This window comes from Notothenia coriiceps, unplaced genomic scaffold, assembly GCF_000735185.1.
Source record: "Notothenia coriiceps isolate Sejong01 unplaced genomic scaffold, NC01 NC01_scaffold00014021, whole genome shotgun sequence".
Classification (NCBI taxonomy): Eukaryota; Metazoa; Chordata; class Actinopteri; order Perciformes; family Nototheniidae; genus Notothenia; species Notothenia coriiceps.
This window is the reverse complement of record NW_011346722.1, coordinates 485,196-508,856: the sequence shown is the minus strand read 5'-3', so window position 1 is coordinate 508,856 and position 23,661 is coordinate 485,196. Positions and strand designations below refer to the sequence as shown.

General features: G+C 41.4%; 2 protein-coding genes across 3 annotated transcripts in view; one reads left to right on the top strand and one right to left on the bottom strand.

Moving 5' to 3' along the window:
* Positions 1-1,000: 1,000 nt before the first annotated feature.
* Positions 1,001-4,984, bottom strand: cnga4 (cyclic nucleotide gated channel subunit alpha 4). Its single transcript, XM_010774491.1, has 7 exons — positions 4,949-4,984; positions 4,162-4,263; positions 3,963-4,069; positions 2,984-3,567; positions 2,652-2,897; positions 2,372-2,537; positions 1,001-1,824 (listed from the first exon to the last, which is right to left on the bottom strand). Exons 2-7 carry the CDS (start codon positions 4,203-4,205, stop codon positions 1,001-1,003), a joined length of 1,971 nt encoding a protein of 656 aa, XP_010772793.1. The 5' UTR covers positions 4,206-4,263; positions 4,949-4,984.
* Positions 4,985-6,841: 1,857 nt separating this feature from the next.
* fhip1b (FHF complex subunit HOOK interacting protein 1B) overlaps positions 6,842-23,661 on the top strand; it is a 23,724-nt gene continuing 6,904 nt past the window's right edge. Inside the window, exons 1-11 of one of the 2 annotated variants that reach the window (XM_010774487.1) lie at positions 6,842-7,154; positions 9,963-10,436; positions 11,919-12,323; positions 12,749-12,979; positions 16,885-17,130; positions 17,545-17,712; positions 18,262-18,341; positions 18,529-18,698; positions 20,356-21,744; positions 21,851-22,029; positions 22,378-22,540. In XM_010774487.1, the coding sequence (XP_010772789.1) occupies positions 10,308-10,436; positions 11,919-12,323; positions 12,749-12,979; positions 16,885-17,130; positions 17,545-17,712; positions 18,262-18,341; positions 18,529-18,698; positions 20,356-21,744; positions 21,851-22,029; positions 22,378-22,540 (3,160 nt within the window). In that variant the 5' untranslated portion in view covers positions 6,842-7,154; positions 9,963-10,307. Of the gene's footprint in view, positions 7,155-9,962; positions 10,437-11,918; positions 12,324-12,748; positions 12,980-16,884; positions 17,131-17,544; positions 17,713-18,261; positions 18,342-18,528; positions 18,699-20,352; positions 21,745-21,850; positions 22,030-22,377; positions 22,541-23,661 lie in introns of both variants that reach the window. The other variant, XM_010774486.1, reaches the window with a different exon arrangement.

The window sequence follows — 23,661 nt, the reverse complement described above, 5'->3', positions numbered from 1 at the left end:
GTATTTGTGTTTGTTTGTTTTGATTTAATGGAAGAACAACTTAGAATAGATCCTTTCATTTGGAAGCAATACCCCATTATACAAGTAGGGATACAGTTAGTATAATTAAAGGACAGTAGGCCAATGCATACATTTCTTTTTCAGTGTTATCAGTAAAATGTTCAATCAAACGTAAATTACATTACATGTTAATTGTTACTTGTTAGACGCTTTTATCCAAAGCGACTTACATACTCAATACTGTGGACAATCCCCACATAATAATAATGATCAACTTTATTTAAACAGCACTTTTCAAATGAAAGTTATAAAGTGCTTTACACAGTAGAATAATAACATTTCTGATTGCACTGAGCCAAATACAAAACATTTAAATTATATAAACTATGAATAATATAAGATGAGAGAAATGTACAAAAATTAAACGGAAGGCAGGTTCAAAATAATGTTTCATTTTTGCAAGAATTCATTGTGGTTGATGAATTAATTTATTTTAACTGTGTTTTACACAGAGAGGTCTACATATACAGGTGATTTATATAGAACCAAATTATAAATAAATATACCGCCCAGAAAGACTTAACTGCCACATAAAACATTGGAAGAAATGTGTCTGCTTCCCCTTCATCTTTAATTTGATCCCAAACAAAACATTGTTTGATTATTATTTGTACTCCCTGGACAAAATAAGCATCAACAGTAATGTATTTAAAGTCCCATACAGCAACACAAGTCCCTGTAACTGCCACTATACCTGAAAGGACTTCTTAAAACCTAGCAGTAGTTTTCAGGTGTATGTTTGTGAAGGCTACACTATCTGTCACTTAGCTTCAACTCTACTGTGGGGGATACATTGCTGCCATCTAGTGGTAACCATTTGTATTGCACAATGTGTGTCAATGAAGTGTTGAGTTTTTTAAATATAAAACAGACAAATACAGACAATAATACACACTAAGGTTGTTTTTATAACATTCTGTTGTTTGGTTAATTTGCTTTTTCATTCGTTTTTTGTCTGGCCTTCATCTTTCTGCTTCATGTCCTTATTTTCTGAATCTTCCTCAGCCGTTACTCCCCCCTCTTCAGAATCTATCTCACCACTTTTCTCTTCTTTCTCCTCTTCAAGTTCAATCTCAGCTCCATCTCCTTTCCCAGGTCTGTCATCTCCTTTGTCTTTGTTTTTCTCGCTATCATCTTTTTCTTTCTTTTCCTGGTCATCTGGGTCCTTCAGCCCAGAGTTATCTACCTCCACCATCTTTTCCACATCTCCCTCTCTACTTTTAGTGCTCTCTCCATCTCCGTCTTTGGTCAACTCATTACCATCTTCCCCCTGTTCTTCTTTTTTAACCTTTGCATCTAAACCCTCCTCTTCTTCTCCCTCAGCCTCTTCTCGCTCCCATCTAACCTCCTCTCCCACCCCTTCCCCTCTTAACTCTCTTTTTATTCTTTCTTCCTCATCTTCTAGCGGCTGATTCCCCAATGCTGCAACTTCCAATTCAAGCTGCTCCACCCTGGCCTGCATCTTACGATTGCTCGACTCTAATTCCATCATAAGTCGTGCTAGTTTTGTCTGCAGGATTTCCAAGTTGCTTTCTAACGTGTTTATCTTTGTTTCAACGTTGTCCTCCTCCCCTTCCTTTTCCTCCCCAGTGTCCTCCAACATGCCCATCTTGGTCAGGATCTGCCTGCCTTTCTCCTCCAGGTGACGTTTAGCTGCGGGGAACTCTGATAGCACATCGGTCAGGTCTTCTTTTGACAAGCTGAACAGGTCAGAGTAGCCAATGCTTCGGATGTTGGCAGTGCGACGATTGCCAGACTTGTTGCCTAAAAGGAAACAAACGTTTTGTAAAAAATTCAGCAATATTAAAAAAGATATATCATTACAAAGTCACTCGTCTTTCAGAGGCATTAGGGAACCTTCCTATTGCTGCCCTCAACGAGAAGGTTAATAGTATTCATATTTAAGTATTCATATTTTACAATTCAGTGCTTTCCAGACAGACTGCAATTTCCATTCATAATCTTCATTTACAGGATCTATATGCACATTATCTGTGACTAGGACGATGGGACTTTCCTTTAATTTCTCTTCAACTACGGCCTACCAGCTTTTATAGTCTGGACCAATCTTTACAGCAGGTGCTTAATTCCTGAGTGTTGGAGTGTATAGAGCTAAAAGCATTATCAAGATCCAAATCACCACAGAAAGATGTCTCTTCCCTTTGTACTAAATGTAATCCTTTTGCACTGTTGACTCAATTAAAGTCTATATGTCCGAGTACAAGAAAATGCTTTGTGTTGTGTCAAAAATGTGCCGATTTTCCCTCTCTATATGCATTGAGGAATGTCCGTGTAGTAGAACTGGACTAACCTTTGATGTTGAGAATACTAATTTCCCCAAAGAAATTCGAGTCAGTAAGCACAGCATACTCTGTGACCCCGTCATCTGCTACAACTGCTAGTTTCCCCTCTCTGATGATGTACATTTCATGGCCCACATCTCCTTTCCTGCAGACATACTCTCCTGGACTGAACACCTGGAAAACCAAAAGAGATAAACTTCTTTATTCCTAAACAATTATTTTGTAAAAGGATATGTATTAGATAACAAACTAGACAAAGCCGTTGAGCTGTTTAGTATTTCCCCTGACCTGAGGTGTTAGTTTAAGCACCAGCTCCTCCAGCAGGCTTTTCTCACAGCTCTGGAAGATGGTGACTTTGGAGAGCGTGGGAAGGTGAACGCTAACAGCGATCTCTGTTCTCAGATGTAAGGGCAGCTGCTCCAGGATTTCCTTCTCTCGCATTATCTTCTTGTTGATGTGAAGATGTTGGTACCAGTTGTCGATTCGCTGTCGAAGCTCCTTGCTAATGTGATGGCTACGCAGGTAAGCCTTCACCTGAAAGCAGAAAAAGTAACCTTATTTTCCATACAACAAATGAAAATAACCTCTAGCTTAGTGTCAGGTTAGGCTTTTTGACTTACCAACTCATGGTTAGGAAAGAACACATTATCACGGTCCCTTAGGCTTGTGATGACATTGCCAACATTTCCAACAATTGAAGCAAACACCAGCACAGCAATGAGCAGGTCTGCAATCATAAACAAGTATTCCTCTTCCCTTTTTGGCAGTGGGGTGTCTCCCACTGTGGTGAAAATCTGGGCAGAGAACCAGAAGCAGTAAAAGTACTGACGGCGCATGGAGGCAAACTCGGGCTTGGTGATGTTGGGGTAGACCCAACGATCACTTCCGAAGCCGATGTAGCTGGAGAGTGCAAAGTAGAGACAGGCGTTCCAGTGGATCAGCACAAAGATGTAGATCATCAGCTTGGTAATACGGAAGGTGTTGGGGTAGGAGGTTCTTGTCTCCATGCGATCCAGAGCCTCATCAAGTCGTGGTATACGCACAAGACGGTTGATCCTCACCATTGGAGTTTCGAGGCCAAAGACAAAGTAGAGGAAGTCTGTGGGAAGTAAGGAAACCAGGTCCCTTAGGAAATGTTTAGAGCGCAGGTAACGCTTCTTCAGGTGAGCAAGGTCCTTGATCAGGATGCCTTGATCCAAGTAACCTGGAAAAAGAAAAACAAGGTCTATCAAATGCCAGAAAACATTCATATACTGGTCGAATTACTGTAGGTTGTCACTTACAAAGTTTAATGTTGTCTGGGTATAGACATATATTTGAGCAAATTGAGTGTTTTTGAAAAAAATTAAGAAGTCCTATAATAATACAAGACTCTACTTAGAATTTTGTTGCCTAAAGTCTGGTAGTCTGTTGAACCAGATAGATGAGTATATTACATAAATTATTGTACCTTATTTTCCAATTATGCCTCTTATCTGCGGTCTGATTGTTCTAATTATTTTATTACTCTATTAATACTTATTGTGTTCCTTTATATAACAGCTTTTATATGACATATGTGTAGAAATTAATTAATTTCTCTACAATAAAAATGTGTACCTGTGTGGACAGTGATTAACATGTCAACCAAATACATTAGGTCTGCCACATAGTCCAGTGTCATCCAGACAGGCAGGTAGTTGAATGCGATTGTAGTGAAGCACGTCCTGAGAAAACATAACCAAACAGATGATGGATGTCCAAGGAGGAAAGGTTATAGTCTTGGATACTTGATTACTCATATTTATCATGTTTGTACCTCAAAATGATGATCACCCAGTTATAGATGATGGGAAATATCATGACCTGTAACCAGACATAATAAAACTTTTCTGCTGGATCAAACACCAACTCTGTCCACCTGAGAGGGAAATAATGATGAAGAGTAAGACAGAGGGAAATAATGATGAAGAGAAGACAGAAGGAAACAATGATGAAGAGGAAACAGAGGGAAATGAGGGCAATCAGTAATGATGATGCGGGTGTGAGATGAGGAGGATTTTCCCAGAGGCTGTGGGTTATGGTTCTCATATGTACATGAATAAATAGTCAAAAACATATATTTTTATAAATTGTAACACGTATTGTAGTAAAACATCTGCATTAATGGCTTACAGCTGTTGTAGTTAACCTCTTCATGTAACTGCACTGAGAAAAAGCCCTGAAGTGTAATGACAGTAAATATCATTCCATTTTATTTTAATATTAGGTGATTTTCCCTTTTCGTCAAGTGACTCGGTATGCGTACATACAATAAAGCATCATTAAAATAATTGGATAATAATTATCAGAATATTCAATGTTGTCCACATTGCCTACCCCTACTTCCTTGTAAGGTACTCAATATCTGCTTGTAGTTTAAACTCAGATTTTTAAAAGAAATCAACCATTTAAGATGCAAGAATATAAAGTTGGGGGAAATGCTGTTACTGTGGATTTAAATGCTCAATACTAAGTATATTAGCTAGATTTAAAAAATGTCTTCTCTCCTCAGCAGTAATAAAGTCTGAATTAACGCCATGAGTATAGATACATGAATGACTTACTTGACTTTCAACTTTTGATCCAGATTGGTGTTTGGTTTTGCTTCGTCCTTGACTCCATTTTCTCCATCTTCTCCATCTTCAGTCACTTTCTTACCCCGTTTCCAACTGAGCAGTCTCTGCCACTGGTTACCTCTGATACTTGCACCACCTGTTTTATTCATTCTCCAAAGATTAGCCGTAGACTAATACGTTTTTCTAAGTTAACATGGCCTTTGCACTTGATCTTGTCCCGACCTGCATAAGAAATGTAAAATATCAGACAATCATTTATATAACCTTCTGCATCAGGTTGTGCTCTGTGGTTCACCTAACAACAAACCAGGTGTACCTGAGCTCTGCCTGGTGATGCAGGTCTCCATGGAAGAAAAGCACAACAGATGTCAAGTGTCCTCTGGGAATTCTTTCTTCACCTAGAAAAACCAGAGAGGTCTTCCTCTGCACATCGTACAGGCAGTGAGTGACAACAAACAATAACTGGAGGATAGAGAGTAAATTATATGTGCCACTGTCAATAAACATATACATGCAATGTGTGTGCAAAAGAGCGGAAACGTGAAATGAATAGCCTGATTGTAATGTCTTCATTCAATTTATATGTAGGAATACTATTCAACCTGCTAGCCTAAGGATTCAGATGGTGTTGTAGCATTAGCATGAGGGTTAGCTCAGCGTGGGTTTGAAACTTGAGACTCCTACAATATCATATGTATTATTAGCCCCAGTTTGGGATGTAATTACCAGTGTTTTATCCCTGGTTGAGTCCAGTATTATCTGATGCCTTAGCCATGGTTTGGTCTGTTGTTTTAATTGGTCTTTTGACTGTGTGCGGTTTTGAAATTAAGATGTGGGCATTACATAAAGCAGGCAGGATCTAATAAAAGACACAATTGAGTTGCCTTAGGGGAAATATAGCATACAACTCTTTTTGAAAGGATGACCCAGTTGAGACTCAGAGTCACAGTAGGCGTACTTGACCTTTGCTACTCTTGTTTGGATCAGTCTCCCCTACTCTATGAAAGTTAAATAGTTTTTTTTCAATTGGAGTAGGCTTTAAAGGTGCATGTGTAGGATTTAGCAGCATCTAGCGATAGGCTTAAGACCAACTAAATACCACTGCTCACCCCTTCCTTCTCCAGCATGTGTTTAGGTATAGCAAAACCTTTAATAGCAACACCATTTTTGACGCTAATAAACATTTATATCTGGCTCTTGAGGGCTCTGAACTTTCAGAGCAATTGATAGTACGTTATAAATGTTGTTGTAACAGTCACAGACACAGAAATTAATAAATATATGAATGTAAGTGAAAATGCATTTAGAAATACATTAAAGATATAGGCCTATATAATAATGTGTGTTCTGTTTAATTCTCAACTTACATTTTATTTATTTCCATATTTATTTATTTTTTCTCATGTTTATTTATTCTTGTACTTATTTCCACATTTATTTCAGTTTTTTTTCTCCAAAATTGTATTATTGTATTTTTGTATTCCTGTATTTATGCATGTATTTTTTGCACTCATGTCATGTTCTGTTCTCCATACCAGTGTGCTCGTTGTGTGCATAGTCTGCATACAGGTACAAATTCACTCAAAATCACAGCAACACGTAGTTGGGTGTTCATTGATAAACCACATTGGTGGTCCAGAGGTCTATGCACTGGTTTTTCATGCAGGTGCTTGAGGTTCAACATCAAGGGGAGGGGAGGGACATATTGTGTCTTCTGCTATGCTGATGTTAAATCTGGAGAAGTTGTCCCCATCACTTTTTCTAACAAAGTGACGCCCATGGGTCACAGTGTTTACTTCTTATTTGTGTCACTTTAGCACCTTCACACAGCAGAGGAGCAGCGACGCTGTGGGTGTGAGTCAGAGAAGTCGTGTGGGAGGAGTTAAAGTAAGATGGCTGCGGGAAAAGGAAGAGTGTTTGAGAAATCATCAAATGGGATGTTTATCAGTCTCTAACAGGATGCTCAGCAGCCCGAATGAAGGAGTGGTTAATGTGTCAGCGTCCCCAGCTCAATATTCTCTAGCTCACCAGTTGTCTCCAGGTCACTTGCGTGCTGCTCATCCGTTTACTGCTCTGACATTGTGGAATTCATTAGCAGCTAGTCGTTAGCAACCAGCGCTAACTCACTAGCAACCAGCTAGCAGGTATCCGTGGAAATCAGGAATAACTGTTGGGAGTCCTACAAATAACAAAGGTGAGTGAATATTTTACCGCCTTTTTAAAAGGACACTTCAGCTCGATGAATTAAAGATAAACATGGTTGACATTCCTAACATAGCTAATTATCAGTACCAAGTAGCTGTCCCGCTACATCATCTCGCTATTGAAATGCATTGATTGTTGTTTTTCGGCGGACCCCAGCGTAAACCGCTTGTGTTGGATAATGTGAGATCTGGCGCTTGGTGATGACTAAAAGATCCGGTTTGAAGCACAAATGCTATTAAGATGACGTTAATTAAACAACCGGTTGAAATGCAAGGTCGTCCTTTTCGGTGTTTGAGAGCTATGTGCGCTAACAGCCTGTCAGACTGAAGGGGACACATGACCCAAAACACCGCAGTGACTGATGGCTGACTTGTTATGATACAATATGGGACAGCCTGAATTACATCCGACGATAATGGGTTTTCCTGTAACTTTGCTTTGGAAGTAAATTCTGCTTTAAAAAATGGTGTGGTTTCTTGATCAGAGGCACATCGCTTAAGTTATATTCCTATCAAGTCAACATGTGTTATGAATGATAGATATTAATTTACTCAAGTTTAGTGTAAGATATTGAATGCCAAGGTGCTTTCAGAAAGTGTCTGCAGCACAGTCTTCATATCCGTTGTAACAGCTGCTATGAAAAGTCACTGCACCTACCAGTGCAAACACAGATGTGATCAGTGTCTAAATGTTCTACATTAAATACAAAGAGGGACAGAAGTAGAAATGTGAGGAAGGTGAAATACTGAATGTTCCTGAGAGCTCGGAGCTCTGAATGTTTTCACGCCTGTGGACAATTGCTTCAGAAAGCAGGTGTGGCTCTCCGTTTTTAACAATAGTCAGAGAAACATTGGAAATAAACGTGCTTCTCCTTTCAGTCCATCTGAATGTCTCAGAGTATTTCTTGGACTTTAGACATTTTGGTGTGAGATAAGTCAAGACGAGTTGTGGTATGGTGTGTTCAATCAATAACCTTTGAAAAACTCTGTTGTCTTTATGAAGGCAGCCTCCCCTTAGTGGAATCTGTAGTTGAACTTTGAACTCATTTTACAGGTGTTTTATTATTATGCTGTGTGTGACGTGACAATAAAAGACACTTAGCATTTCCGCATGTGGTTTAGAAAGGGTTGCATGTTTAAGCTGAGGAAGACTGGCCTGCGTGCATGTAAGGTAATTACATTCATGGTGTAACAAAAAATTGAATTGTCAGGAGGTAATTTTGCTGTAGATACATTTCAGTTTTGAGTCTTTCTGGGTTGAGTGTCTTGGTATGGTTTCATTTTATTCTAAGAAAAGTATTCGCCGGGTAACAAGACTAAAGAGAACTTTGACTCACCTGTTCAGAGCTTGTGAATCATTAAAGGAAGCTAAGACGTTACATTTCTCCTGCATTCTTCAGTGTGTAGATCATCAAACGGCAGCTTTATGAGAAATGGAAGAACAGAAAAGCACTGTGTTATTGATTTAGGGGGGCCATCCGACCTTTATCTGACCTAAATCCATGTCATGTCATGACTTCAGTCAACATCATGTGGTGTTAAATAATCAAATAAATCAACTTAAAAGTTTATTTATATATTCTTCTTAATAGCAGTCTGGCATTGAACTCAATAACCTGTTGAACCTTTCCGGACCAATTATTGTAGTCCTATGGATTATTGACTAGCACTAACACTTAGAGGATGAAAGCCAAAAGGTTTACAGCAATAGCTATATTATTCCATGCTTAATGGACATTACCTTAGAACTACATTTTCTACAGAGAATCAAGTTTCTCCTGCAGTTAGTACTTTGGTAACTGTAACCTGTTGTGGAATATGCAGAATATATGAAGTGTTTGCTTGAAGGTTGGACTCAGATGTTGGGTCCCAGCAAAAAAAGGCATCAAAACATCCAAACTACTCTTGCAGCATAATCCGCTTCACCACTGTACATCTGTTTAGTCCTTTTCAAATAATCCCCTCAATAATACACTAAGCACTACTTCCGGCAGATACTTTTAGGAGCTCTTCAAATTTGATAGTCCACATTAGTGTTTTAAGCTATGCTGTGTATGTTTAACAATTCTAACAGTTGAATATTATTTGAGATATTTTTAACAGCATGTTTTCCACAATTGCTCGCCATCTGGTTATTGCAGATAGTCCAAAGTAACACCGTCCATCACTGAAATGCAAAGGTGTCACTGGTTTTTGAGGTTTGATCTTAAACTGTCCGTGCCTGTTGCTTCACCATGACTGCTCTCTTTTCTCTTTACTCCCATGCGATTATGCAAAATTTGAGAAAAAAAAATCAAATACTGAATATACTTTGGTTGTCGGATATAATCACTCATGTCAATTGTTTGAGTAAAACTTTAAGCAACGAAAAGCAAGCATCTCGATTTTATAAATAACTGTAATCATTAATTTGTCTCTAACTTTGATAATAGGCAAATGAGTCAAATTTGCATGAACTACAGGTCAGACAATTACTTTATGAGCCTATTATTGACTGGATGTAGCTTTTTCTAGAGAGGGGCCGACTGGTTTCCCTGGTAACAACATACTGTAGAGGCTGACTAATGTGTTTGTTTTAGGAAAGCACACACACACAAAAACACAGATGCACTAATGATAGATTTCTGAATCAATGGCTGTTTTAAATTGTGTACATTTTACACTTAGTTAGCTATCACTTTTATATGTCTGACTCTCTGAGACCATTGTGTGATATATTGCTAATTATTGAGAAGGGAAGATTAAGTTTGTGAATATATGTTTTCATGCTGTTGTGTTGTGTGTTTTTATTTGCTCAGCACAGAGAAGGTCCTGACTGGCTATGGAGTGGTGTTGGCTTCAGACTGGATGACAGCGTCTACAGGGGGACAGGGACATTCTAAAGCAGCAGCGCTTCTCCTCGCCGTACTCTGATTGGCAGTGACAGCTCGTCAGCACTCCCTTTCCTCCTTCTCTCTCTTCAGATACCCTCCCCTTCCTCCCCCCCCCCCTGTATCCCTCTCCTCCTTCCCACATCTTTTCCTTTCCTCAACTTTTTCTTTCTGCCTTCTCTTGCTACGAGACTCCGACTTTAATTTTTAATTTTCTCTTTACTGGAACTCCGTCTCATCTTAATAGTTCTTGTGACTCTTACTGAGTCTAGTATGAGCTGGCTGAGCAGGTTGAACCCGCGGGGTCCTGGGAGTCGGTCGGGCCGCAGCGCCGCCCCCTCCAGCCCCTGCACTGCCGACCCGGAGACCTGCCTCATGGTGTTTGAGAACCACTGGAGACAGGTGAGCTGGAGACACACCCTTCTCTTAAATTCTGATGAAATTACATATTTTGTTGCGGTAAAAACATAGTGTTCTTTTTCATATAACCTTTGAGGTAATGACATCTCGGCTATACTATAAAAGGTTACTAAACAATCCCCCTGTTGCAATATTATCCATTCATTTAGCGGACAGCTATCTGATCTTAATGTGTCATCTGGGGGCATTCACATATTTACTTCGAGCTGTACATTTGTGATCCGTTTACAAGAGACACATTTTAACGCTGGGTATTAAAAGGGGCCAGTCATAACTTGCATCTTACCCCACAGGCAGGTTACACACACCTTAGATCCAGTGTGACTTGTTTTCGGTTGAGCAGCACACAGACGCAAAATAAATGTTCAATTTTGGTTGCAAGTCAACGATAGAGAGCCCGTTAGAATTTAAAGGCTCTTTCTTTATTTTAGTGAATGATTATCTGTTTAGACACCAAGTGTGTATGTTCACACATTCAGTTGGCTGTGCCAGTGCTAATGAGAGCGGTCAGTCAGTCAAACACAGTGTGACTGGCTTATGTCCAAACACCGACTGAGTGTTTTATGGGTTACACAGCCTTGCCACTGCCTGAATTTCCTCAGAGGCAGTATCACATATCTGAGGTTTGTTTAAGGCTTATTATTATTCTTTAAATGAATCTACTAGATAAGATGCAGACGGTATTCAACTGAATTGCAACATCAGCACAAGATGTAATAGTAATCTCGACTCCTACATGTCGCTACATGATTCTTAGTACTGTCATGCAAGTTTTTGGGTTGAAGTAAAACAGGAACACCCTCTTAAAAAAAAAATGTATCAAGCCTTTATGCGTTCATAGTTTGTAAAGAAAGGTTAGAGGTATCCATCTTTATAGTACAGTTACACCTAAGTGGATTTGAGATAAATGTGTTTTTAAAAATACAAATTTGTGTTGTGCAACATTCAACACATTAGTTCTGGCTTCTCGCTCATGCATTCAACACAAAGAAGCACATCTCTTATCTGCACCAGCTACTTGCAGATCTGCAAAGTCATCAATGCAATGTCACGCTAACTGGTAGACCACTTGATAAATGTTGCGAAACCTCTCATGGACATTACTTTTGTCCTTCCACTATTGACATTTTAGAGAGCACTACAGTATAGATCTCACACTCAGAAACATGACACCTGAAAGAAATGGCAGACAGTAAACAAAGTGGTTTCAGCCACAGCCACAGTGGGAGGGAAAAGCCACTGAAATTGAAGAAGCTAAATGGAAATCAGCCATCATGTCATATTTTAATCCTTTGCTTTTCCTACTATGAGATGTCCAGATGAATGAATTGAATCAGTGTAATGACCTTGCTGCTGTCATTCTGAACTGGTTCCTGTTAGTGCTCACTGGTGTTACTCTTTAGCTCTTCAAACAATGAGATCAGTTCTAAGAGTTAAACATTAAATCACTGTACCTTTACTCAGGTCTCGTGGGTGTTGGAGCAGCAGGAGCCTTCCTCCTCCAGCGATGACCTGACGGCAGTGAGGAATCACACCGACCAGATGTTGTGTCTGCTGGCAGAGGAGCGGCCCGCTGAGAGCCCAGAGGGCGTGGCCGACGTGGCACCAATGGGCCCCATCCTGGAGCTGGTGGTCACCGAGAATATTCTGGAGTCTCTGGTTCAGTGGCACCTCCGCCGCGGCCTGGACCCAGACAGCCAGGGGGCGCTGCTCAAGCTGTTTGAGATGCTCATCGGACAGTCCCAGCAGCCTCTGCTGCAGCACACGGCCATCCACCACCCCTTGCTGAGGCTGCTGGGAGCTTGTGCTGACCCAGAACTAGGTTGTCCTTTAGCTCTGGAAAACAGCCTGGTGCTGCTGCTCAACCAGGTACATTCACCTTGAGGCTATATACTTATCTTCAATGTCTAAAATAATCTAAACATAGACTTGTTCGCTGCTGGCCTTCTTTCTACATTAGCAAAATGGGAACTTGACTAAGACTAGATACCCAAAACTTGACTTTCCGCTTAACATTACAATGATTAATTCGTCCTGACAGTCAGAAAGGAAAATAAGTTGAATGACTGAGTCTGACTTTAATTTGAGTCAATTCCAGTAAAGCACTTACAAGGGAGGTCTGTGCTGCAGGAAGTGCATCCTGCTAATTTAGCTGCAATATGTATGTTAAAGGAAGAAGGAAAGGAAATGTTACATTTTTAGACTTGGTGCACATATTAAAACCATATCCTCTTCTGTATTTTGGAATATACTCAAGTGCTGTTCATAATTGTGACTCTGTGAATCCTCCCCAGATCTGTGTGTCCATGGCCCGGCAGCCTGTGGTTCTGGAGATGTTGTTCCGGGCGGCTCCAGCTCAGCAGGGCTCCACCAACCTGCTGATCTTCTCCCTCCTCGTTCCCTTCATCCACCGGGACGGAGCCATCGGACAGCAGGCCCGGGACGCGCTGCTGCTGGTCATGGCGGCCTCGGCCAGCCACGAGTCGGTGGCACGCTACATCTCTGAGAACTCCTACTTCTGCCCAGTGAGTAATGATGCTCTTTAAAATGTGCTCTCTTTAAGACTTTAGCCAGTTAAAGGGCGGTTACATAAGGTGCTGAATTTGGTCTTGGGTCTCTGCAGCTTCTGTATTTGCTCATATAGTAATTTTTATTGTCTTGAGGTTTTTTTACATTGTTTAAAGTGCTTTGTTTTTAGGGGAAGGTTTGGTCATCTGTCCTATAAAAGATCTGTGTGAGAAATTGGGCTTTACAAAAAATGGACATGGCTAATTCCAGGCGCTTGGTTATACATTTTGTTACATATTTTTATCATATTTTTTTATATAATTCCTATACACTACGGTCACGAGGCTTTATTTTCAATTTGAAACAACAACAAAAGTATAAGTTGTCTGATATTATTGTTTCCTTATTTATTTGCTGGTTTTGGTATCTTGGCATATTTTTGATAGCTGAACCTATTTGGGCAAAATCTATACTTATGAAAACCCCTTAGGTTGCCCATTGGTTGGCTGTATTATTAAAGCACTTATGAATTATCTTGTTCAATTGTAAATAACTCACGAAGTCAGGCAGCGATCCGATCATTTGGGGTTGATGGTTTATTAACGTCCTTAATATCCTTTCAAGATTTCAGTTTCCAATCACAAGGTATTCCACCTGGGCTCCTTTGAAAGGGAAAGGTTTGAAAATGTACTGCCTGTCTTTCTCTTTTCTTTCATTACCTTCATTTTGTATTCTCCTCTTACCTCGGCTGACTTACCAGTAATTCATATTACTGTGCATACATTATCAAACTTGGCTCAATTATTTATAGGCTAGTCAATTTAGGCTTTTACGGGAAAGGGCCATCCGTTTTATTTACACATGGATAGGACCTACTCTATTATGATTTGATGGTTACGGACAGCTTATAATGTGGGTGTGGGTGATTCTGATGCATCAGTGATGGTGTGTGATAATGGGAGGGGGAGGATGTGACTTTGCACTCTGACAGGCCTGTTCATCCTTATCTACTTCCTATCAGATCTGCCTTGACTTCCTGTACGCATCTTAAACCACTAAACTCAAAACCCATGAGATTATGATGGTTAAAAAACAGAACAGAACATACGGACTTCTGCATACTGCTGCTGCTTTACACATATGAACAATGTCTAAACTACAAGAATACATGTCACTTCTAGATCAAATACAGTGAAACAATCAGCGTCAGTTTTGAAACATTTTCATTTTGTCTCCAAACTATTCAGAAGTTTGGAGCCTGGTCTGCCTCTGTTGTTGTAGTTTCTTCCAGCTGCCACTAGGTGTGATTAAAGAGCCATATTTTGCCAATTGTTTTTGAAAACTTAAGTAACCTGCTGGATTTAAATGTTAAAGTGCTTCACTGCGGTGCAAAGGTTCGTCGTCCAGTCTCAACTGTTACAATCAGGTGACACACTACAGCAACTGAGCAGCGCTTCAGCTTCCAAACTGCTTTGGGAGAGTGAACAGGTTATTGAAATGCTGTGCTCAGTACTGTTGTCTTTCCCTCAGCTATTTTCTGAGTGCCCTCCTTCAGACGATCCAGTCTGACCTATTTACAGGCTAGAAGGAACAGTGTAAGGCAGTGGTTCTCAAACTTTTTTCAATAATGTACCCCCTTTGAAAAAGAAATTCAGCCAAGTACCCCCTGATCAGCGCAAAAACTATTTGTTAGGGAGGAAATGCCTATAAAGAGGTACAGTACAGCGCTGCACCATCAGTGTCTGATTTATTAAAACAACAACATTATAACTGAGAAACACTTAAATGCTACATTTCAAATGTTCACTAAATTCATGGCAAACCAATTTCAACATCATGCAATAACACTAAGACGACATTAGTTTCATTGAATTGATCTTTTTAATAAGTTGTACTTACAATGTAGTGAGAAACATGGGCTTGAGCTTCACTGAGGATCTTTGTCATTCTGACAGGAAGGCTACTGCAGTTATTACACTTAGCGTTTTGAAATATGTATAACTCTGTTCATATAAAACCCACACTGCTCAAACTTTGTTACTTTTCCTAAAATTGGTATATTTATTTATGTTGGGGCGTGGGAAGAGAGACAAATATGAGCATTTTATGAGTATGGGATTTTGACCACTCATATAAATGCATAATGCTGCGCTATACTTTGCAGCCACACGCCGTAAGCAATGCTTATTGTTTAGGTCCTTTTGATATGCAGGCAGTCATATAATGAACTAGAACTAGCTAGATCTGATAGATTTGGACATAAACGCGAGTGAAGTATAACCGGACGCGAGAGAGAGATCAGATCATAACAGAGAACACGCAGCTCTTCCGGATCACAGCTGCCCCGTTGTAACGGACCGTTGAGCGGAGCAAAATACACTAAGAGTTAGACCTAACACACTTAGCTAGCTTATCTAATCTGGAACTAGCTAAACTAGTTATAAATATATTTATTCTTTACTGCCGGGTCACTTATTACAGGTTCAGCGAGCTGCACGAGACTGACAGGAAAAGAGAGCACCCCGTTTATTTTTCCCATTNATCTACTATTAGTAGTTTGTTTAAATGCATTACTTATGTTGTTTTTTTTCATTAACATAAAATAAATCTCACGTACCCCCTGCAGTACTCCAACGTACCTCCCATTTGAGAACTACTGGTGTAGGGCATCAAGGGCCACATGCTCTTTTTTTCCTTCTGTGCATGCTCACATGTTCCAATCAGCTTTGTTTGACATTTCAGATGTAGCAATACACTTTTTATAACTGTAACAACTCCCTTACTGTTTGTTACTGTAAGCTGTGCTCATCAACATTTTCTCTGTCCCGCAATCTAGATACATGGCTTCCTTTCAAATAGATTTTGGGCATGTGTATATTTCCATATTATATATTTTCACAAGTCCAGCAAGCATTAATAGAGTTTGAAAAAGGCCATCAGCTGTTGTCAAAACACTAAGTTACATGAGGGCTTAATCTCGACATTTCGGTACCACTTTACAATAAGACTACCCTTATAAAGGATTCATAAAGGGTTTATAATTAGGTTATGAATTAGGCTGTAAACACTTTATTAATCATTAAGAACCATTTATAAACCAGTTCTATACATCAACACAGGCTCACTATTTGGCAAGATGACTAAGCCTTATATTGACTACTTAGTGAGAATCAACTCAGTGAACAACAGATACCAAGGATGCTGGCTGAAGACGAAGTAAGCTAGGTAGCCAATATAAGGCTTAGCAGTACAGATAAATGTGGGCTCACTATTTGGCAAGCAACCGGTCACAGTTGCCCTGTTTATCTCATGTCTTATAAAAGCTTATTAATGACTTACAAAGTGTTCACAACCTAATTAATAAATGAATTACAGACTATTCGTAAACCATTTATAAGGCTAGGCTTATTGTAAAGTGGTACCGACATTTCTATCTGCAGGTTGTTTTGCTCAAGTGAGCTATTACATATCCTGCGGTTGGTAGTTGTTGTGAAAACAAAATGTGTTTCACATGATATAAACGAGACATTTCTGATGCCAACGGGGATCTATCAAGGGATAAACAGGACTTATCTAGGGATCTAATAGGGTTGCAACTGACTTTGATCTGCTGATTGTTCATTTGATAATTGATTAATAATTTCGTCTATGAAATGTCTGATCATTGTTAATTATTACAGATCACAAAGGCCTGGTGACTAATTAAATTACGCTCCTTCAAAACCCTAAAAAGTTTGATTGACAAAATTACTTATTGTCTCGGGTTATGTTGAATAAGGTTTATTTTAGTTTTTTTACTCTTTTTTTAAATCTGGAGAGTGGAAAACCCATTTTGTTTGAAGGATAAACCTATATTTGTACACGAGGGCTGCACCTGCTGACCCACAGCTGTCTCATCTGAATCTTCTCCGCCCCTCCCCAGGTGTTGGCGACGGGCCTCAGCGCTCTCTACTCCTCTCTGCCCAGGAAGATTGAGGTTCGAGGAGACGACTGGCACGCCCTGCGGCGGGAGGACTGGATGGGCGTCTCGTCTATCGTGCTGTTCATGAACTCGCTGGAGTTCTGTAACGCCGTGGTGCAGGTGGCTCACCCCCTGGTCCGCTCCCAGCTGCTGGACTACCTCCACAACGGCTTCCTCGTGCCCGTCATGGGCCCCGCGCTGCATAAGGTAGGAAGTGGATAGATGGTAGACTCTGGATCACAAATCTCTTTAAAGTACTGTTCATAATTGCGACTGTGAATCCAACGCAACTATTTGTAAAATAAAGTTTTCAGAGATATTCATAAACCGACCCTTAAAGTAAACAGGATATGGTGGACCTCACGAATGGAAATTGACCACTTGTTTTTGGCTGCTGGAGTCGCTTTAAGACATTATTTATTTTGTATGAATAGTTTTTCTGGAATTTTTTTCAAAGGGATGAGTCGGAGTGTGAGTCAAAGCAAAAACATTTATACAAATAATTTGAGAAATTGCCTCATTGCTTGTTTCTAATCTTAGCCCTCCCATTCATATGAATGTTTTTGCACTGCCGTCTTTTGCAGTTTTTAAACAAATGTACCTTATTGTGTGTGTTTGTAGTCGTCGGTGGACGAGATGATCGCCAGCACCGCCTACCTGGACCTTTTCCTGCGCAGCGTGTCCGAGACGTCCCTCCTCAAAACCTTCCTGCGCTTCATCCTGCTGCATTGCCACGACAACGACACCATCCTGGACACACTGCTCACACGCATCAGCAGCAACTCAAGGGTATAAAATAGATATACAGTATATGTGTGTTTTCTGTGATGGAGCCTCAAGGCACTTATAGGAACTCGTTGTGTGGGTGAAGCGTGGGCTGAGAATAAGAATTGATTGAAAGTGTCTCCCGCAGAATACAGAAGTATGTGGTTTCTCAGAAAAAAAGATGAAGAGTTAAAGTCTTCTGCATGTACTGCCTAGTGTAGTGTAAATAGTTTTTAGTTGGTGAAACAACCTACAGTGAAATGTGAGTTCATAATCAGTTTCAAACACTCTTGAATAACCACTTTTGTTGTAGAAAATAAAAAAAACAAAGATTTCAGTTAAAAAGGAAGTCATTGGCTTTGCTAACCTTTGTAGTATTGGCCATTATAACGGTGCCACTGAACACAGGATTCCCACATATCCTGAAAAACTGTTGAACAAACTTTAGTTACGATTATTATTTGTTTTTATAATTACCAATCTGTTTTGACCATATCATTTACATTTGCATTTAAGATTTCTCAAGATAATAACATTTTGTCTAACTGCTTCCTGTATCTGCTTGTGTTGCAGCTCTGTATGGTATCGCTGAGCCTCTTCAGGACTCTTCTGTCTCTGAACTGTGAGGACGTCATGCTGCAGCTCATTCTCAGGTATGTCTGAGTCAACGTGATCACTTTGCAAATATGTTCAATCGTTTTGTGTTCCTCTGTCCCTAAACATGTTCAGATAGGGAACTTATTGCCCACATTAAATTGACAAAATAAGATAGAATAGCCAACATTGCTAATGACTGAATTTATTATCATTTTTATAAATATTTGTCTGGTTTGCTCCCAGGTATCTACTGCCCTGTACCCATGTAATGTTGAGTCAGCGTCGTGCTATCAGGGAGACTGACCTGTACGGAAAGTCAGCAGACAAGTTCCTGTCGCTGATCCCAGAGTGCTGCCGGCTGAACCTAGCGACCTCTGCTGAGCGGGACGAGGACAATGCATTATGGGCAAAAGGTGAGCTCAAACACCTGTGTGGAAACAACAGATTCAACTAGAGAATGCAATTCCTGAAGAAATTGCTAGTAGGAATGCTTTATGCTGAAAATCTGAAATGTAATGTGTAAGAAGTAAGTGAATAATTTAGATTGAAATGATACATGAACACTGGGGGCTTGAATGTGTGATGAGAGAAGAAAAGAAAGTAAAAAGGCTTGGAAAAGCAGCAGAATATTTGAACTGCAAACTTCTGAACTAACTTGATGGTGAATGATCTGTCGCCATGACAACGGCATTTGATGACACCCCATAATACGCTTAGATGCGTTGATGGCTGCATCGTTACCAAACCTGTGAAGTTCTGGGCTGTTTGGAGTATTTTCACTGAAGTTATGAGAAAACCGTGTTTCAAGGCGAGCATTGTGTTGCCATGGCAACGGCATTTGAAGAAATCTCAAAACTGTCCCGTAGATGTCTTCACGGCTGCTATCTGAAGTCTGCTGCTCTGAGCATGTCAGTTGGAGTGATGACATCATCGTGTTCCATGACACAGGTGTTTATATTTGAGCTAACGAGGTGTGCAGAGATCACAGGTTTCCATTGTTCTGAATGAGAGATAAACCTCTTACATGTGAACGTTTTGTGGAAGAACCGTAACAGATATCTGTGAAATTTCAAAACGTGAAGCATGTCAAGGAAGTTGAGTATCTGAAGTGTAATGTGTTTGTGTACTTTCGGGTTAATAATGTGGCCTTTTTGGCAGTTTAACTAAAGGTGTGCGGCTGCTACCGTGAGGAAATATCAGCCTGAAATTACAATGGGCTTTAATGGAGGAATGTTGAACGTTTTTGTCACTTCATGCCCTCAAGAGGCATTTTGTCTAATTATTTTTGCTTAATTATTTGTCATTTTTCAAGCTACGAGATGTTTTCCTACGTTTGTGATGAAAAATTATGTCTCAGGAATGTAGGGTTTGGGAATTATGGCAGTTTTAAAAAAATATATGAATGCGAATTTCAAGCTGTCCTCCACTCTAGCTGTGACATCACACACTCTAGTTAATGTTAAAATCTGAAGAAAACCTCTTTAACAAGGTCTGAACAATGTTTAATATCTCTAAAAGTAAGAATCAGATTTAAAAGTTGTTTTACACGAATAATGTCAGAAAGATGTGTAACATTTTAAAGTTGGAATGAGGTTTCTGAGTGAAAGTATGAATGAACCGTTAGCAGTTGAAGTCGCATGAAGATTTGTTGAAGTCTGAAGAATCTCTCCATTGACTTCAATGGTTAAAAATGGGATGTATTATGGGATGTATCTCTGGAATTATGAAAGTTATGAATGAGAAAAGTAATAGCCATCAATTCCCGACCGAGCTGAACGTTTTGATGTTTGAACGGAGTTTCTGCGATGTTCAATGCGGGAGGAGAAGAGGGCAAAAATAAGTCGGCGGAATAATAAACTTTTCGTGCGTAGAATAACATTTAGTTGGAATGCTGTTATCAGCATTCCCACTAAATTAATTAATTCAAGAGCACAAAATATCAATTAAGTGCTCACCTGCAGGCAAATGTCTACACATTAATGTAATATGAAATCAAGACAAACTTAGTGTGATGTGTTTTTTGTATCCCTTATGTGATCACTTTTTCTCTGTACTTTAATCTGACAGCAGTGAGCAGTCCCAGCTCAGAGTCTCCAGTCCCACCCAGACCCAGCACCCCGTCCCGCTTAGCCTTCTTCATCCGCCAACAGAGCAGCGGAGGTGGATCAGGAGGAGGGGGTTCCTCTGCCCCCACCAGCATGGAGCCTCCTCAGTCGGGTCCTTCCAGCTCACGCCCCCTGTCCCCTGAAAGCCCGATGCACCAGCAGCAGACCAACACAGAATGCCTGGACTGGGATTCGGGTTACCTGGATTACCTCAAAGACTCGCGGCGAGGCATCGAGTTTTGCTCCTGGGCCTGCCGTGACTGGTCGGCACCTTATGATGGAGAAAACCCCTCCCCAAACACAGCCCCTCCACCCCCACCTCCCCCTACCGCCAACCCTTCCATGGCTATGTACCCGGAGCACTTCTCTCTCCAGCAGGGAGGGAGCAGTAACACCCCTCCAGGCCAACAGAGGGCGGCCATTGTGGCAGCAGCTCGATCCGAGTGGAGCAGCTCAGAGCGGGACAGCGGCGAGTGGGACGTTACCATCGGCAAAAACAACTGCATCAGCCTCACTCCACGCTCCAAGAAACGCAGCCTGCAGAGAGAGGAGCTCCTGCCCAAGCCTATACCTCAACTCGTCCCCTCCTCCTCGTCTTCAGCCCCCCCTTTATTGACTTCCCACCCCGCCTCGTCCCCAGCGCCTCACAATCCCACCTCCACCGTCACTGTTAGCTACCAGGCCATGTATAATGGAACATCTGGCCAGGGTGACGGTTGCTCAGACAATCGAGACAGAGGACTGGAGGTAAAGAAAGTGAAGAGGGACTTAGGGGAGCCGCAGTATTTGGATGAAAACGCAAATCAAAATGGATCCCTTGTCTCCTGCTCCCCCCAAAGCTGCACTGCTCTGCCACAGACTACTTTTAGTAACAGTGAAATGAGTGATGCAAAATCGCTTTGTCCTAACCAGATTTCCTCTCCAAGTCCCGTCACCCAGCAAACGTCTGACACCAAACTGCTGACGGGCGACACCTCAAACCCACACAATGCATCCTCAGATCTTGTAGAAAGCAACCAGACTCAACAGTCTGTAGAAAGTCTCATCAAGGAGCTGCTGGAGCAGGCACCGGGAGAACCGCAGCTCCCGGGAGACTCCAACGGGCAGGGCATCAGCATCGAGGCGTTCACACAGGAGCTGAGGGAGCTGGAGGACAGGGTGAAGGAGCGCAGCAGAGCAGCCGTCCTGCAGGAGGACACTCCCAGAGACTCTGTGTCTTCTGAGCGGCCGGAGGAGGAACCGTCCTCAGGCCTGGAGATGAAGCTGACGGTCGATCCAAAAGTAGAGGGGCCTGTGGTGGGCCTGTGCAGCCCTACTAGACCCCTTAATCAACCCGCCTCTCAGCCATACACGGGTCAGACTCACATTCTTGAGCATTTATTTATTTATTGTTGTGTGTCCCTGTTTTATCCACATGCAGCTGGACTTAAGTTAATTGTTGTCATTGTTTCTCTGTCCAGGTCCGTTCATGGTGGTTCTGTTTGCCAAGCTGGAGAACATGCTCCAAAACTCGCTGTACGTCAACATCCTGCTGACGGGCATCGTGGCCCAGCTGGCCTGCTATCCTCAGCCGCTCCTACGCTCCTTCCTGCTCAACACCAACATGGTCTTCCAGCCCAGCGTCAAGTCACTGATCCAGGTACACAAACTGGAGGAAGTTCTGTATGTCTAATGGAAGAAATGACAGTTTTTGGTCTTTTGTTGGAGGCATTGTTGTCTTCCAGCCCACCTCACTTCTGTGCTCGCTTGTGTTCCAAAAGCTTCGGGTCCACAATGCATTAGCATAGAGTTTATTTTGCATAATCCATTTCCGTCCATAATACGTGATTCTATAAATGGATGACTAATGCTGTAAGAAAGAGCATTTCAGTTTGGCTTCAGTCAAAAGTCTGAAGTAACATTTCCGGACCAAGTAATCAGCAAACACAAGTCAGCTGCCTTTTGAAGATCATGTCAAACCTTTTTCTCCTCCTCTGACTCACCTCAGGTTCTCGGTTCTGTGAAGAACCGTATCGAGGCGTTTGCAGCCTCTCATGAGGACTTCCCTGCCATGTTGAGGAAAGCCCAGCAGTACCTGGTGGCCCGAGGCAAAGTGGACTGGACTGACTCGCCTGCAGCGGTCCCAAACCTGCGGCGCTCTGATTCATTAGGTGAGCACGGGAACAGGAGAAACTGCATTTACATATAACGTGTGCTTCTGGTGTCTAATTGGGAAGACTAGGACAGAATGACTTGCCACTCATTTAATGAAAAAATACTAAATCAAAAATATACGTGTTCATGAGGATAGACATGTATAACATTTTATTAAGCCCCGCCTTCATTTTTCCCTTTTGTAATATGGATTTCATGTGGCAAAGATGTCTTAAATACTGGGAAAGTAGTCCTAATTGTCTAAGGCAGGGGTGGGGAACCTCCGGCCTCCGGGCCGTATACGGACCACGAGACCATTTGATACAGCCCTTAAGGTAATTTATAAACACACGCACATTTTTTTTTTTTAAAGAAATGTAGACCCCAAAAAAATTAAACAAGCGAGTGGTTGTTTTTCCTGGCGAAGGTCAGGGTCCTTGAACACAACACGAGCCTAACGTGTCATCACGTGGTATATGTCTTATCTGACAGGGGTGCAGGGCTGCAGTCGAATAGTCCATTTAGCTTAGGAACCTTCCTAACCGAGTGAAATGACCCGGAAGTCCCTCAGTGGCAGCCATGATAAGTGCCGTTCGAATTCTCTAGATCAGGGGTAGCCAACCGGTGCCCGCGGGCACTCAGTCGCCCGCAGGGGCAACGTGAGTCGCCCGCCGGGCATGTTCTAAAAATAGCTCGCCAAGCAAATCCAAAACGAAAAAGGAAATGTAATTAAAATAATCTACTCTATGCATAAACGAAACCTAAATCATAGCAAACTATCTACTTACTACAACTCTATATCTATCTAACACCCCTCCTCCCCCACGATGAATATCGACCAATCACGTTCTTGCTTGATTTGCGGGACCAGCGTTGCAGTCGGGAAGAAAAGCAATGTGGCACCTCCCCGCTGATTTTCCTTCTGGCAGAATCTACACAACACATCAGCCCCATTGAACAGCCTATCATGCCAGCCTATACAACACATGAGGAGCAGAGTTTTACTCTGTGTGTTGTAACTTGCATATATATTTATTCCACTTGACGCACACACACACACGGCGTAATCTCCACTGGGGACAGGGGGGACATGTCCCCCCTACTTTTCGAAATCCTGTTTCCCCCACTTTACAAATAT

What these genes read in the sequence shown, in the direction of transcription:
- cnga4 (XM_010774491.1), bottom strand. Translation starts at nt 4,205, where the DNA reads ATGATATTTCCCATCATCTATAACTGGGTGATCATCATTTTGAG. An exon ending in TGGGTGATCATCATTTTGAG is followed by an intron (nt 4,070 to 4,161) that starts GTACAAACATGA and finishes ATGTTTTCTCAG; the next exon opens with GACGTGCTTCACTACAATCG. An exon ending in GTTAATCACTGTCCACACAG is followed by an intron (nt 3,568 to 3,962) that starts GTACACATTTTT and finishes TTCTTTTTCCAG; the next exon opens with GTTACTTGGATCAAGGCATC.